At 42.9% G+C, this 14,221-nt stretch overlaps 1 protein-coding gene and 1 long non-coding RNA gene across 2 annotated transcripts in view; one reads left to right on the forward strand and one right to left on the reverse strand.

Moving 5' to 3' along the window:
- The window catches only part of IFIH1 (interferon induced with helicase C domain 1), a 31,124-nt gene extending 25,402 nt beyond the window's left edge, over positions 1-5,722 (reverse strand). The window contains exons 1-3 of the mRNA XM_082483717.1: positions 5,090-5,722; positions 2,465-2,621; positions 39-215 (exon numbers count right to left, since the gene is read on the reverse strand). Coding sequence (XP_082339843.1) covers positions 39-215; positions 2,465-2,621; positions 5,090-5,539 — 784 coding nt within the window. The 5' untranslated portion in view covers positions 5,540-5,722. The remainder of the gene's footprint in view (positions 1-38; positions 216-2,464; positions 2,622-5,089) is intronic.
- A 2,360-nt stretch (positions 5,723-8,082) lies between these two features.
- Positions 8,083-13,291, forward strand: LOC309672257. The gene is made up of 4 exons (XR_014269227.1): positions 8,083-8,373; positions 10,787-10,948; positions 11,844-11,943; positions 12,964-13,291. It is a non-coding gene; the product is annotated as an uncharacterized lncRNA (long non-coding RNA).
- The last annotated feature ends 930 nt before the right edge of the window (positions 13,292-14,221 follow it).

Below are 14,221 nucleotides of genomic sequence, written 5' to 3' on the forward strand. Positions count from 1 at the left end.
AACTGGTACCAGCACAAAATACCAGTCAGTGGACACACCTGAAACTCCAGAATTCTTTCCAATAGATGTTTCCAGTATACTGTTCTCACTGCTGAAACTATCGTTCACATTTTCTTCTTGTTTCAAATCCTTCACTACGGCGTATCCTGGTTGGCTTGTAACTTCCGTTTCTTCACTTGTACTGTTTTTCATTCCATTTTGTCTATTCTCTGTTCCTAGAAAATAAATAGAAATTCCACAGCACTATAAAACATTTAATTTCTTTTAGTGTGGAGCACAGAAAACATAAAACTAACCTGTATTCATCATGCACATAACAGCATAACATATGGTCTTGGTCTTGACTTATAGTTTGGAATTTTGATGTTTTTATAGATACTTATTAAGAATGTTGTTGGTCATAAATCTCAAATATTTGCGGTCACTATAAAGATCTCAAAATTGAACTTGTGAACTAGACCACGTTTCCTACCTCCTCAATTCCACTGGTCCTGTAAGCTCATAAATGGATGTACCTTACAGCAGGACTTCAGAACTTGCTCATGAAACAGAAAACCTGACAGAGCTTTCACAAAATGTTTTCCCTCCTTCCACTTCTTTGTCTTATTTCAAATATGGAAATAATTTCTATTTGACTTCTCTGGTTTTTTTTTTTATTTTTATTAGACTTACGTGGAACTAGGCATGCTCCAAAGGCAAAAAAAAGCTGTTCAACAAACTATAAAAATTTTTTTACAAAAACTGTGTGACTGCGTTCCAGGGTGTTCCAGATTTGGAACTCAATTACTCTGCAGTTAGAAATGAAATTTAAAGAAATTAATAGATTTCATTTATTTTTTATAAAGTTCTCAATTTCTGTGTGTAGGTGTCTGCTAATAACAATGTATTTTACTGTAACAAATCATTACGGATCAACCTGGAGTGATAAAATGTAGCATCACTCTTCTCCTTCCAAGGTACCCGATGAACATGTTCTTAGTGTTTCCTGTCTATGACCTTATATCAGTGGATGCTCCAGCAATCATACACTTCGCGTATCTACATAAGTACCGGACTGTGTATGTGGAAAATTTCTTATCCTCTGGTAAAAGCAACACAATTTATGCTTTACCTATTTATCTGCACAGTTTCTTTTAGGGCCTGCATTGCCCAAGATTACTGAGAAACTCTGGAATAAAGGCATTCATTCATGCATCAAACAAATGAATTAAACTTAAGTTTTACCCTATATGGTCTGCACTATACTGAAAATTCAGAAATGCGAAGTTTGAAAAGAACTGAAAACAAAAATATGAAAAAAAAATTTAATAATTTGCATATTTGCTAAATATTTATTGCTTTGTTTACCTTACTGATAGCAAAGGAACAAAGAAAAGAATTTAAATCTGACAAAGCTGCAACACAAAATGAAAATTAGGCCACAGTAGGTGCTGAGCTATTCCCAGCACCTGACTTTCACTCAGAGTTATCTTCTGAGGCTCAGATTTGGTTGGTCTTGTCTGCAGGCTGGAACACTCAACCACCTTTGAATTGTATGCTCAAATACAGCAGCTGTTTATCTGTGTTTGGCAGAAAACAGGTTGATTTCTGTCCTCAACTGGAAGAGACACCTTCATGCCCCTCTTATCCCAATCTTAATGCGTTGTCCCACAGGCAGCAACTAAAAGTACAGAGACATAGTTCTGGTGAGCTCCTCAAGCGAGAAGGCTGAAGCTGCTAAATGGGAAATCTTTTAAAAAACTTTAGTCTCAAAAATCTTATAAAACTTATGTGGAGCCCAGTAAAAAATGAGGCACAGAATATTTGGGGGCTGCTTCCTTTTTCATATTCTAGAATCCAGGGGAGCACTGCGATAATTTTATAATATCATAATCACTGTACAGGAATAAAAAGTAGTAGCCAAAAAACCTATAGGTCTTTTAGTTTCATTTTTGTAAATACTCTCTTTACTAGCTTATTCTATTATTTACAGTAAATTTTATACAATGTCTTGAGACTCATGAATGTCTTATCCCCAAGGAAACATACTGCAGTATACTTTAAAATGCCGCATATATTTGTAAACCATTCTATAAAGGAAACACTAATCCTTGTGTTGAAGGAGAAATCCAGAAAAGGTTTGCTTTGTTTGTTCAAATTAATCTTTAGAATATTTTTTATGAATAATTATAAAAACATCACATTGAAAAACAATGGGTTATAAAAGGCAAGGACTCAGTTTAATTACAACTACATACATGTTATTTTATTTCTGATATAGCTTAATAAGGATTTTTAGTGTTTAAGAATCTATTGAATAAACTGTAAAATAACTTGATTTTGAAACCCCTGGACAAGTGAAAACATTAGTCTCAGTGTCGCAGTGAAATCAATATGGTGAGAAACCTGCATTGTTTCCTAAGTAACAGTAAAAAAAAAAAAAAAAAAAAAACCCACATTAGTACTAGTGAAATAAGATGATTACCTCCTGTATTTCTGCTTAAATCATCTGCAAGGTCTCCATGTTGGGTTTCACGCAAAGCACTCAAAAAAGGAGAGAACCAGTCTTTCTTCTGCACTATTCTGCTCAATAGCTCCCTTGCCCCATCTCTGTTCCCATGATTGTCAGTAACAGTGTGGATCTGGTGAAAATGAAAAAACCCAAACAATCTTGAGAAAGACTTAGGAAGTGGTTCAGGGAAGTTAGTAAGAATAGCATAGGTACAAAAGCATTTCCCTATCATCATTAAAACATACATAAAAATAAAGATATAAAGTGGGCCTGCCACTCATCAGAAGAGACTTACTGCAGTTTTGTCCAACTTCATGTTTATCCCATATGGTTTCAGGGAGGATATATAAAACTTATTTAATTGGAGAGACTAGCAGTACTGGACAATGGTTATAATAATAACCACTGTACAATAACAATTATTATTGTGGTATAAAAAACGGTGTTAACACTGTTTTAGGGAATAGCCAACCTTGGTTAAGGAGAAGTGATGTCATACACCATACCAGAGCTCAGACTTAATCTGTAGCATGACCTTATACATAAAATAGAAGATTTCCTTTCTTAAACTCTGTCTTCAGCATCTCAATTCCCACTTAAAGATACAATAGCTAAGGCTCTAGAAAGTGGCCATTGCCATCAAAGAAGCTATGGCAAAGTGTCCCAGGCCTGTCATGAGCAAAACTTGACATGTGATTAGATGAGGAACAAAATGACCATACCAAAAGTAAAGCAGCCCAAGAGAAGTGTCCTCAAGGGCAATTTTCTCGAAGGTCGAGAATCACCCATCCTGATATGCAAGAAAATGGGCAGGCATAGCCGTGAGAACCCCTGGCTGAGATTCACAGAATCATAGAATGGTTTAGGTTGGAAGGGACCTTAAAGATCATCTAGTTCCAATCCCCCTGCCATGGGCAGGGACACCTTCAACTAGACCAGGATGCTCAAAGCCCCATCCAGCCTGGCCTCGAATGCCTCAGGGGACGGAGCTTCCACAACTTCCCTGGGGAACCTGTTCCAGTGCCTCACCACCCTCATCAGTGAAAAATTTCTTCCTAATATCTAACCTAAATCTTCCCCCTTCCATTTTGACACCATTACCCCTCATCCTATCACTACCTACCCTTGCAAAAAGTCCCTCTCCAGCTTTCTTGTAGGTGCCCTTCAGATACTGGAAAGCTACAATAAGGTCTCCCTGGAGCCTTCTCTTCTCCAGCCTGAACAACACCAACTCTTTCAGCCTGTCCTCATCGGAGAGGTGCTCTAGCCCTCTGATCATCTTCGTGGTCCTCCTCTGGACCCTCTCCAACAGGTCCATGTCCTTCTTGTGCTGAGGACTCCAGAGCTGAATGCCGTACTCCAGCTGGGGTCTCACAAGAGCAGAGAGGCAGAATCACCTCCCTCGACCTGCTGGCCATGCTTTTTTTGATGCTGCCCAGGATGTGGTTGGCTTTCTGGGCTGAACATTAAAACACTTCAGAGATTGAACACTAAAAAGAACACTAAAACACTTCTCAGATTGAACACTAAAAGGACGTGCATGGGCAGTAGGAGTAGGGAGAGATTAACAAGAATATAGAAGCGCAGTAAGAAAGGCTACGCACTGTTGGAGTTGAACCTGGCAGGATTGTCAAGGGCTTAATGGAAATACCAGCAGCAAAAAGATGACCTGGGGGAACATGTGGACCCATTACCAGCAAACCGAGCTGGTAACCTCCTAAAAGGCCCCTGCCTCTGCCAGCTGTGTTACCATGCTCAGCTCCCCATCCCTTAGGGTACAGCTGGCCCTTACTGATACCTGACAGTCAGCAGATAAAATTATGTCTGTGACTGTCATTTAGTTGAGATGGAGCATTAAACTACCTAAAAAGTGGATGCAAAAGCTCAGAGTGCAAATATGATATAGTTCCACCCTTAGTTTGACAGTCTTCTTATTGCTATATGGCAAGTACTATTTTAATTTCTTCTTCTAACACTGTTTCAGGGTATTCATTGTTTTGGGTTCCAAATAAGTTTCACACTAGTCCAGGCGAGTAATTTTTAGCCAAACGGAGTAAACACCGGCAAATGTTTACATCAATGACTAACACTTGCTCTCTCCTGTCAAACTGGCATTTCCGCTCAGCTTCACTGTCTAGTCTAATACTCCTTAGTGAACCTATGGCAAAAAAAAAGGGGAGGGAAGGTCTTGCTTTATTTTAACTCAGGTATTCTCCAGGAGTTTACACGCCATTGCTGCTTCCTGGTATGGTTCAGGGGGCAGAAGATACTTAATGATCTTCTGAGACTAAGGTCTGTGGCAGAATGATAAGTAACAGTAAAGCCAGCCATATTCCTTCCACTTTGACACTGGCTTAGACTAACCCTCTGTTCATGGTATTTTTCTTTCCCTGGGTCTTAGCTGGCAACCCACCTGCTGGCCCATTGCCAACAGTCTTCATTGGCTTATTTGAAGCACCATTCTCTTTCCCCCCAAGTTTGGGTACTCCCTTCTCATTTTCGCATTTACAATGCCATTCCTGTCTGCTCCACAGCTTCTGGGAGTGGCCAGTGTCTGTGGCACTGGCTGGTGCCAGGCCTGGTAGGTGTGCCACTTACCCGATCCAGGTCGTCGTCCTGGAAGATGCCCATCTGCAGACACTTCTCAGCCACCTGCATGGTCTGCATTTTATCCACCAGCGTACTGTGGAGCAGCTGCACCAAGTGCACGCAGAGGTCATGGTCGGCCTCCTCGGCCGGCGAGGGCAGATGGTTGAGGCTGGGGTTCACGTAGCAGGCAGCCAGGCTGCAGCCCCCGTGCTCCAGAGCCAGCAGGAACTCGTGGAACCAGCCGCACCCGCGGGGCCCCCGCTCCACGGCCCGCAGCAGCTCCTCCGCCCCCTCCACCTCGCCCCGCTGCAGGGCGGCCGCCCGCACCCTCTCCCGCTCCTCCGCGCTCAGCGAGGGAAGCCGGTCCAGCACCGGCTGCACGCGGATGACCTGCTTCAGCCGCGGCCTGAAGCAGGAGATCATGTAGAGGAAGCGCTCGTCTCGGGATTCCTCCGCCATGGCCGGGCTGGCGGCGCCCGGGACTCCGGGACGCCGCTGCTGCCGCGGGAGGACGCCGGGGGGCGCGGGGGGGTGGGTACCTGTAAGGGGCGGCCGAGGGGCTCCGGAGGCGGCGGTCGGGCTCGGTGTCAGCGGGGAGCGCGTCCCCCGTTCCGCTCCGCACCTCCCCGGGCTGCCGCTGCCGCCCCCGCTTTATTCCGGCCCCAGCGCCGCTTTCGGTTTCGTTTGCGCGTTCCTGACTATTTAAAAGGAAACCTTTAACAGAAACCGTGAGTTTACAAAACAAACCCAAAACCAAAACCAAACAAACGTGAACGGAAGTCTACCTTGCACTTTCCAGTTTAGGACTTTCTATGGCCAGTGACTGGTGTGTCAGGGCTTTCTGCACCGGTGGTTTTCCAGGCGTGCACTGACAGCGAAATGACAGCCCCAGGTGACCAGAGTGGTCCGCTGTCATTTACAGGACAAGCCTTTTTGCAGAATGCAGATACACAAAAGGCCATCGGGGAAGTAAAGCCAACGTGTATATTGTAATGATTTACTTTGGGTGTCTCTTAAAGAGATTGGTTTTGTGCCTCTAGGTTGAAGAATTGTACCTTGCATGCAGAGCTGTAGACTGTGATGTATGGGATAAACTTCCTAGAGGAGTTTCTTGGATAGTCTGAGACTGCTGGGACAGTCTCTTCCCGAGATGTGGTTTCACCCATAAGGTAGATGTCATTGAGCTTCAGGAGCAGGCTTCCATCGTGGGGTTTTAGGGAACCTCAGTGTGATTCTAGGGTAAGACAACAGACCCTTTACTCAAATTCATGTTTTGTAGCAAAATGATAGAGTAAATAGAGAGCCCCTGGATGGATTACTGTGTTCAGTTTTGGTCCAGTACAGTTCAAGAAGGAGTGAAAAATCAGAGAGGGTCCAGTGGAGGGCCAACATGATGCTTACAGGATTGGAGAGCTTGGCACATGTTTGAAGGAACTGGGTTTATTCAGCGTAGAGAAAAGGGGGCTTGGGGAGATCCAGCCACAGTTTTCCAGCTCCTAAAAGTTGGATCCCTCTTCACAGGGGTGCACAGGACAAGGGGCAATTGCAACACATTTCTTCAGGGGAAAATCTGTCCAAGTATTAGGAAAAAAAAATCTCCACTATAAAAAAAAATAGACACTGAAATAAATATATTGCCCAGAGAAGTAGTGGGAGTTTCCTCAATAGAAATACTCAAGACTTGGTTTGACAGGGCCCTTGATGTAATGCCTCGCTTTTAAAAGGAAGCCAGGTATCTCCAGAGGTCCTTTCCCAGCCTAAAATTCCCTGTAATTCCCATCGCCCTCAGCTGCTTGTCATGCTGAGACACGCTACAGCATTCTGCTCTCTGTGGAGCTTCCTTCAGTTGGAGGCTTCTTATGTAGAACTTGTTTTACTTTCATTTCACTGTTGTCTCAGGTTTCACTCCTACTACTTTTTTATTCCTGCTTTGTGCAAGTTTCGTTTGAAAGACTTCTGAAGAAAGTCTCACTGCTTGTTTTCCCCACTACTTTTTTTTCTGTCTTCAGCACCTTATTTGGGTGACATGTCAGTCTTTCTTGTAAGGCCTCAGGAGCCCGCAGGAGTTACCGGGGTGCAGTGTGCGTAGGTAGGTTGGTTGTATGTTTGATTTGTTTCCCAAGTTGTGTATGTAGCAGTGGTAAATTAGGCCCAGTGTATTTATACCACAACAATCCTTTACAGGTTCTAAGAGTTTGCAGACATTAAAAGGACGCTCATGACTTACTGAAGACTTAGAGAAAAAGAAATCAATGCTACTTAGATGTTATTCCAGCTACTGCTAGGTTGCATAGAGATGATGTCTGAGCTCCTACGCTGTCCATTGATGATTACACTCCTCATAAACCCGGCCAGTTCTGAGGCTTTTGTTCCTTTCGGGTGTGACTGACATTAGTCCCAAGGCGCGCAAGCAGGGGCTCTGGCAGAGGCAGGGCAGGAGCACAAGGCCTCCCTCGCTGGCCGCCTCGGCAAAGCTGCACAGCGCCAGCTCCCTTCCCCGCACGGTGAGAGGCCACGGCCGGACAGACGGCTCAGACGCAAAGGCTGAAGCACACGCAAAAATAACACGGGTGAGCCGACGCCTCCAGCAGTTACATTCAGGGGTTACTCGTACCGGCCGCCAGCGGCCCGCCGCCAGAGAGGCAGCGGCAACGGAAATGCCTGGCCGGCGCTGCGCACGCGCCCACCCCCAACGGCCGCTCGGGGCTCGCGGGCCCCGCTAGTGGGCGGGGTTTCAGCTGGCCAATGGCAGGGCCGAGGCCGGTGAGGCGTTGCGGGGTTGAGGGGTTGAGGGGGTTGTGACCGCTGCGGCTGCACAAGGTTGTGGGAGTGGGGATGTGTCGACGTTGCTGCCGCCTGGCAGGGGCCCGGGTCCTGGGTAGATTCTCTGCTTCCCGCTGCGGCGCTCTGCCCTCGGGCTCGGCCGTGGCGTGCCGTGGGGTGCCGTGCCTGTGAGGCCGGGGCTGTCCCGGCTCACCGCCGCCTGCTGGGGGGCGGCTGGTGGGGAGCGAAACGCCCCTCTCTGCCCGCGCGCACGGGCAGGCTGGGCTGTGGTGGAGGGTAGCGGAGGGAAAGGGTTTCCTCTCGGCGGTAGCTGCTGAACGGGATCGCTCACGCGGCGGTGTCTGAGGGGAGGCGGGCGGTTGGGCGACCCTACGCCGTCTGTGGGCCCTGGGCCGGTGGGCAGAGCAGGCGCCGTGCGCTGAATAAACCCAACACAGAAGGAGTTGGGGACCTCCGGGGGACCGGGGTCGCTCCTTACCCACTGCCGGATCCTGGAGTACAGTTTTGAGGTGGTTATTGACCTTATGCAAAAAAAGTGGCATCCTATTTGGTGTTTCTTGTGCCCAGTGGGGGGGCTGCAGTAGCCACAGACAGTACACTACCGTTTGTAACAATACCGTTCTAGGACAGACTGATAGTACAGCTGGAAACACTGGTAGTAGTCACTAGAAAATGTGAAGCACTTACAACAACTACAGCACAAAGAGAAACGTGTAAGAATTGGAAGCTATTTGCATTATGTGTCCTTGAGCAAAAGGAAAGCTGCTCAAATACATTTGGTTGCTGCATAAGACATGAAAATATTTTTCTAAATTGTTTAGCTACTCAGTGTAAATACAGTTACTACGGAGGCTTGTTGCTTAGTTCTCTTGGCACTGGTGTTCGATAGCTTCCATATTACTTAAGCAAACTGGACCTTTGTGTGCTTCTCTGTCATTGTTAGTTAAAATTAAATACTTAAATATTGATGCTGTGTATTTGGGGATCCTGAAGTCTCGTATGTTCCTTGAAATTGCCTTGCAGTGCTATAGCTGAAAATTGTTCTTGTTACAAAACTGGCACAGATGACAACTAGTGATGGTGATGGCTTGTCTGGCTTTGCTTCTTCCAGGGCTATAGATCTGAGACTGCTTCTGCAATATAAGAGATACTTTTTTATAGGTGATCTGCAGGAGCCATTTGCATCTGTGCTAAGGCGTAACACTGGCAACTTGAAACAGAAAAAGATGCCTCTCTTCCCAAAGACTTGCTGATCTAGCTAGTTCAGTGTAGTGTTTCTATTTACAAGGCCTTGGGTTTTGTGTTCTGTCACTTCTTGTTGTTTGCTGTAATTCTGATGTTCCTTTCAGGTGATTGTGTGGCATGACAAGCCTTGCATTATTGTGTCTGGAAAACTTCAACTGTGCAATTGTATTTTGTTTTTCTCAGTCGCTTAAATGCTTGGATAAAACATCCCATGTTTAAATATAGGTAAATTAAGCTTTACTTTGCTGTTATAAGTAAGGGCAACATGTCAGCACAGTAAAATATATGAGCTGCTCATAAGATTGTAGTTTTTGGATACTCAAAACCACTACAAATTGTACATTGTACAAATTGTACAGCCTGAAGAAGGGAACCCCTGCCATGTGTTGCGGTACCTGCATAAAAGGAAAGTACTATGAAATCCTGGCATAGCTAAGTGACTGAATCAACCGCTTAAGACTGAGAAGGACAGACTGATCCAATAGCAAATGCAGGGAAAATTAGATGATTAATACTAAATGTTCAGAACTGCATTTTTCTTTAAATTTTATTAGTGTATCTAAAATAATGACTACAGAATCCTGCAAACAATATCACTAGTGCCCGTAAGGTTTAAAAACAAAACCACCTCCACACCCCCAAAGCGAAAAAAGCCCTGAGAACTATAACAGTAAATTCTGTTTCTTTCTTAGAAAGCTTTCTTGGTAATGCAGTCAAAGGCATGTTGAGAGTGCTGAGAGCAGCACTGAGGAGAAGGACTTGGGGGTGTTGGTGGATGAGAAGCTCAACATGAGCCAACAATGTGCGCTTGCAGCCTGGAAAGCCAACCGTATCCTGGGCTGCATCAAAAGAAGCATGGCCAGCAGGTCGAGGGAGGTGATTCTCCCCTTCTACTCCGCTCTTGTTAGACCCCACCTGGAGTACTGCATCCAGCTTTGGGGCCCCCAACATAAGAAAGACACGGACCTGTTGGAGTGAGTCCAGGGAAGGGGCATGAAGATAAGAGGGCTGGAGCACCTCTACTCTGAAGACAGGCTGAGAGAGTTGGCTTTGTTCAGCCTGGAGAAGAGAGGCTCCAGGGAGACCTTATAGCAGCCTTCCAGTACCTAAAGTGGGCCTACAGGAAAGATGGGGAGGGACTTTTTGCAAGGGTAGGTAGTGATAGGTTGAGGGCTAATGGTGTCAAACTGGAAGGGGGAAGATTTAGGTTAGATATTAGGAAGAAATTTTTCACTGATGAGAGTGGTGAGGCACTAGAACAGGTTGCCCAGGGAAGTTGTGGATGCCCCAACCCTGGAGGTGGTCAAGACCAGACTGGATGGGGCTTTGAGCATCCTGGTCTAGTGAGAAGTGTCCCTTCCCATGGTAGGGGTTTGGAACTAGATGATCTTTAATGTCCCTTCCAACTCTAACCATTGTATGATTCTATGTGGAACTGTTTTGGAGTTATACTATTCTGTTTTATCAGCAAGTGTTTTCAAAACTCCTTTAAATGGAGGTTGTTTAATAATCAATTGTAGGACTGAGTCTGAAATTGATTTTTTTTTTTTTTTCAAATAAGCAGTGCAGCAGGGAATTCTTAAACATGCATAAGGTACATTTTTGTTATAAAATTGAAGTATTTCAGGCTATCGGGGTGAAGATACTATACTGATTATCTTTTTTTTCCTCCCAAAGTATTGCAGTTGTAGATGCCTTGAATGCCAGTGACAATGGGACAGCCAGTGTCAGGAGTGGTGCCAAATATGCCTCATGGTGTACACTCTGGATGTTCTGCATATGCTGGTCCTTACTGTGCTGCTGCTGACCCCATGTTGACTCACTGCTTTAGTTGGACAGGTAAGATAATATAAAGAATATAACTATATAATCAGCTGTGAAAACAACTCCTTGTAAAGTTTTGTTTCATGCTTTTTTTCTTCAGTAGATATAGCTTAGGATAATGTTCCCAGTGTTAATCATTCCTCTTCAGGTAAAATATACAGCATTCAATGGTAATTATAATTATAGTTGACATTAGAGTTTACAGTACTACAGACTTGATAGACATGTTGCTGTTTAATAAGATGAAATGAATCAAAATATGTTGGCAGTTCACATTCAGATTCTCACTGCCATCTTGAAATAGTGTTTCTTCTTTAGGTTCTCTGTACCTTATTGTACATGATAGTGCTATAATTCTGTATGCAGATAACAGAACCTTAAAAGCCAGTCATGAAACTTTGGAGACTAGGATTTCGATTGACTTTATTTCATACTGCATATGGAGCTTGGCTAGAAAAGTATAATACAGACATAAAACGTACCAGGTTATCATCCCAAGGAACTGGAGTCTCCAGAATGTTTGGTATGTGTTTTGCCAGGTGTTTCTTCTGGCATGAGGTCCTAAATCTGCCATTTATGTTCTTTAGGATCATACAATTTTTAGAGTGGTGGATGGGCTCATAAACGCTGTGAGACTAAATTTATTTTTTGTAGATGGGATGTGGTGGCTTTGAAAAATTACATGGCTTTTTTAAAAAGGAAGTATTAAATACTGTAGCTATTTTTATAATGTTGTTAATAGATAGTGATAGGAGTTGTTGTGTTCCAAGAGTCTGTGATAACCGTCATATGACTTACAGATGGTAATATGATCACTGCAATGTTGCATGTTAAAAGGAGTAATAATCAGGGAATTCAGTAGTTCAGACCAATGGAAGGTGACAAGGATTCACAGAGGTCATATGTGCAGCCCTGCAGGTCATGAGATGGTTCTAGCTTCTGTGGTGCTGACATACACCTCAAGAATGTGGAATTGCAGAAGCAATGTATTGGAAGATCTCCAGTTAGAGGTGAGTGACCTTCTTTTTTAGATTTGAGTGGCTTCTTTTTTTCTTGCATTTTAAATTGCATAGACTCTGGACCTATTAAGCTTCTATTTCCGCTTAATATCCCTGCACTAGGTGAATAACAAGAGGAGATTTGATGGGTGAAAGGAAAAGCATCTATTAAGTATTTTGAAGTGGAAATGCTAACAATTTGGATATTAAGTATTGAAAACAAAGGTGTCGTAATTTTAATGAACTTGCTGATTATCTTCATGTGTAAATGCTACATTAGAAAAATCTATGATAGTGTTTTTGAATATGTTCAGTGGATGTTTAATTACCTGTTTACCTGCTCACTGCCATTGATATACTTTAAGCATATCAATGTGTGACTTCATTCATGTTAAGCTGATCACCAGCAGTATGAGCATTAGAAATCAGAGCTTCCATGTAACACGGTTTCTTGAGGGAAAATTAAGATAAAGGTACGGTCATCGTTCATGATGGTTTAACTTAACACATGCAACTGTAATGAAATCATCAACATTTCTGTAAAAATAATTTATCTTAGTATTAACATATAATTCAATTTGCATCTTAGTATTGAAAGCATAATTCTTCAGAAGAGCAGTGAGTATCAACTACTCTACTGCAGACTATTACTGCGAATAGTCCTGCTTTTTAGTGGTATAACTACTTTATTGCTATGGGAAGTCATTGCTGGATCACCACAGTAGATTGTGGAAGTTATCAGTACAACATAGGTGGCAAGATGTGAACTGTTCAGCTGACTAAATAATTTTTGGACATGCTGTAACTAATACTATGAAATGAGATTTCAGCCTTGAGTATCTCTTCATACAATTTTGTGAATGCTTTGCATCTAGTAGGTAAGTTATTTCTAATATTTAAACTTGTGGGTCCCTCCATCTGTCAGGATGGAAGTAGGCCATTCCTTTTGAATCTCTCTGATAGTTAGTGTCGTTGTATTGTCACACTTCCAAAATCTCTGAACACTGACTTGCCTGTTACTTCCTCTTCTAGTTCTTGCATGTACTGTGGCATTCTGAGTGCTCAACTGCTGGAGGAAAAGAGGATCACCAACCTGTCAAAATTCATGTTTAGAAGAACTGCTGTGAATGGAAGCTATTGTAGAGTTTTTAATCTTCCTGCGTGATAAGACATGCACTTTGAATGAATACTTCAATTTTTTTTAAATGCACATTCACAGCAATAAATATTTTTTGCATTTTACTGTATTTAGAAGCATGGATTTTTTTTTTTTATTTGTACATGTATAATTCCAGACAAGTCAGCTTCTGTGTTAAACTCAAGAGCTTAATAAAAAGGAAGAGCTTATGGTCATACATAATAGGCTGTGTCTTATAAATGGGTAGCTTGCTTACTCAAATAAAACATCAGATACCCTAAATGCTATGTGCATTGTTTTCATTAGTAATGGCATACTGTTTCAGATGGCATGCTCTGAAAAATTCTGCTGGTTTAGAGAAACTAGATCAGTGGACTCCATTAAAAAACCAAAATGTTTGAGATAAGACTTTCTTACTGCTCCAGCTTCTTGCAATACAGTGGTGTTTTTGTGAGGCAAACTCAGATAATACAATTTGAATACAGCTGGAATGACCTTCAACTGATTGTATTTTTTTTTATCCCACCTAGGGCTTTTACCCAAGGAGATCTGTGGGTGTGGTATTCTCGTTGGTTGGTTGGTTTTTGTTCTGTTTGGTGTTTTTGTTTGTTTTCTTTTTTTTAACTTTTGTCTTTTTAAGAGCTCAGTTTATCTGAGAAGCTTTTGGTGGCTTTTCATCTGGATCAGTAAAATCAGTTGCTGAAGAGGTCTTACATGGTAAACCCATTCCATGGTTCATTCTAAATTCTCTAAAATAAAATGATTCATGCGACAGAAGTGTCTGGCTTGAAGAGAGATATTTAGACAGCACTTTTGATCAAAATATTCTGTGAAAATTTTGGCCTCAATGGATAACAATTGTCAGCTTTGCTACCCAGATTTTGTAACTAGAAGCTATCTTAGATTTTTGAATTCCTCGGTCGGTGAAGTTAGGGGGGGTAGACATGGATATAACTTCCCACTCTACTTGAGGGATAGAAGTCAAAATGATACGTGGAGATTGCTATGTGCACAGGATTTTCTGAAAAGGTCTAATTTTGTGTGTCTATTCTGTGTGCTTCAAGCCAGTGAGTGGTGTCCTGTGTAATTCTGTGCTTTTATGTTTATTCCCATGGTGTTGTGAATATACTAAATATAATTACTTCTTTTTTT

The sequence above is a fragment of the Vanellus vanellus genome (assembly GCF_965231255.1).
Source record: "Vanellus vanellus genome assembly, chromosome: 5".
Taxonomy (NCBI): Eukaryota; Metazoa; Chordata; class Aves; order Charadriiformes; family Charadriidae; genus Vanellus; species Vanellus vanellus.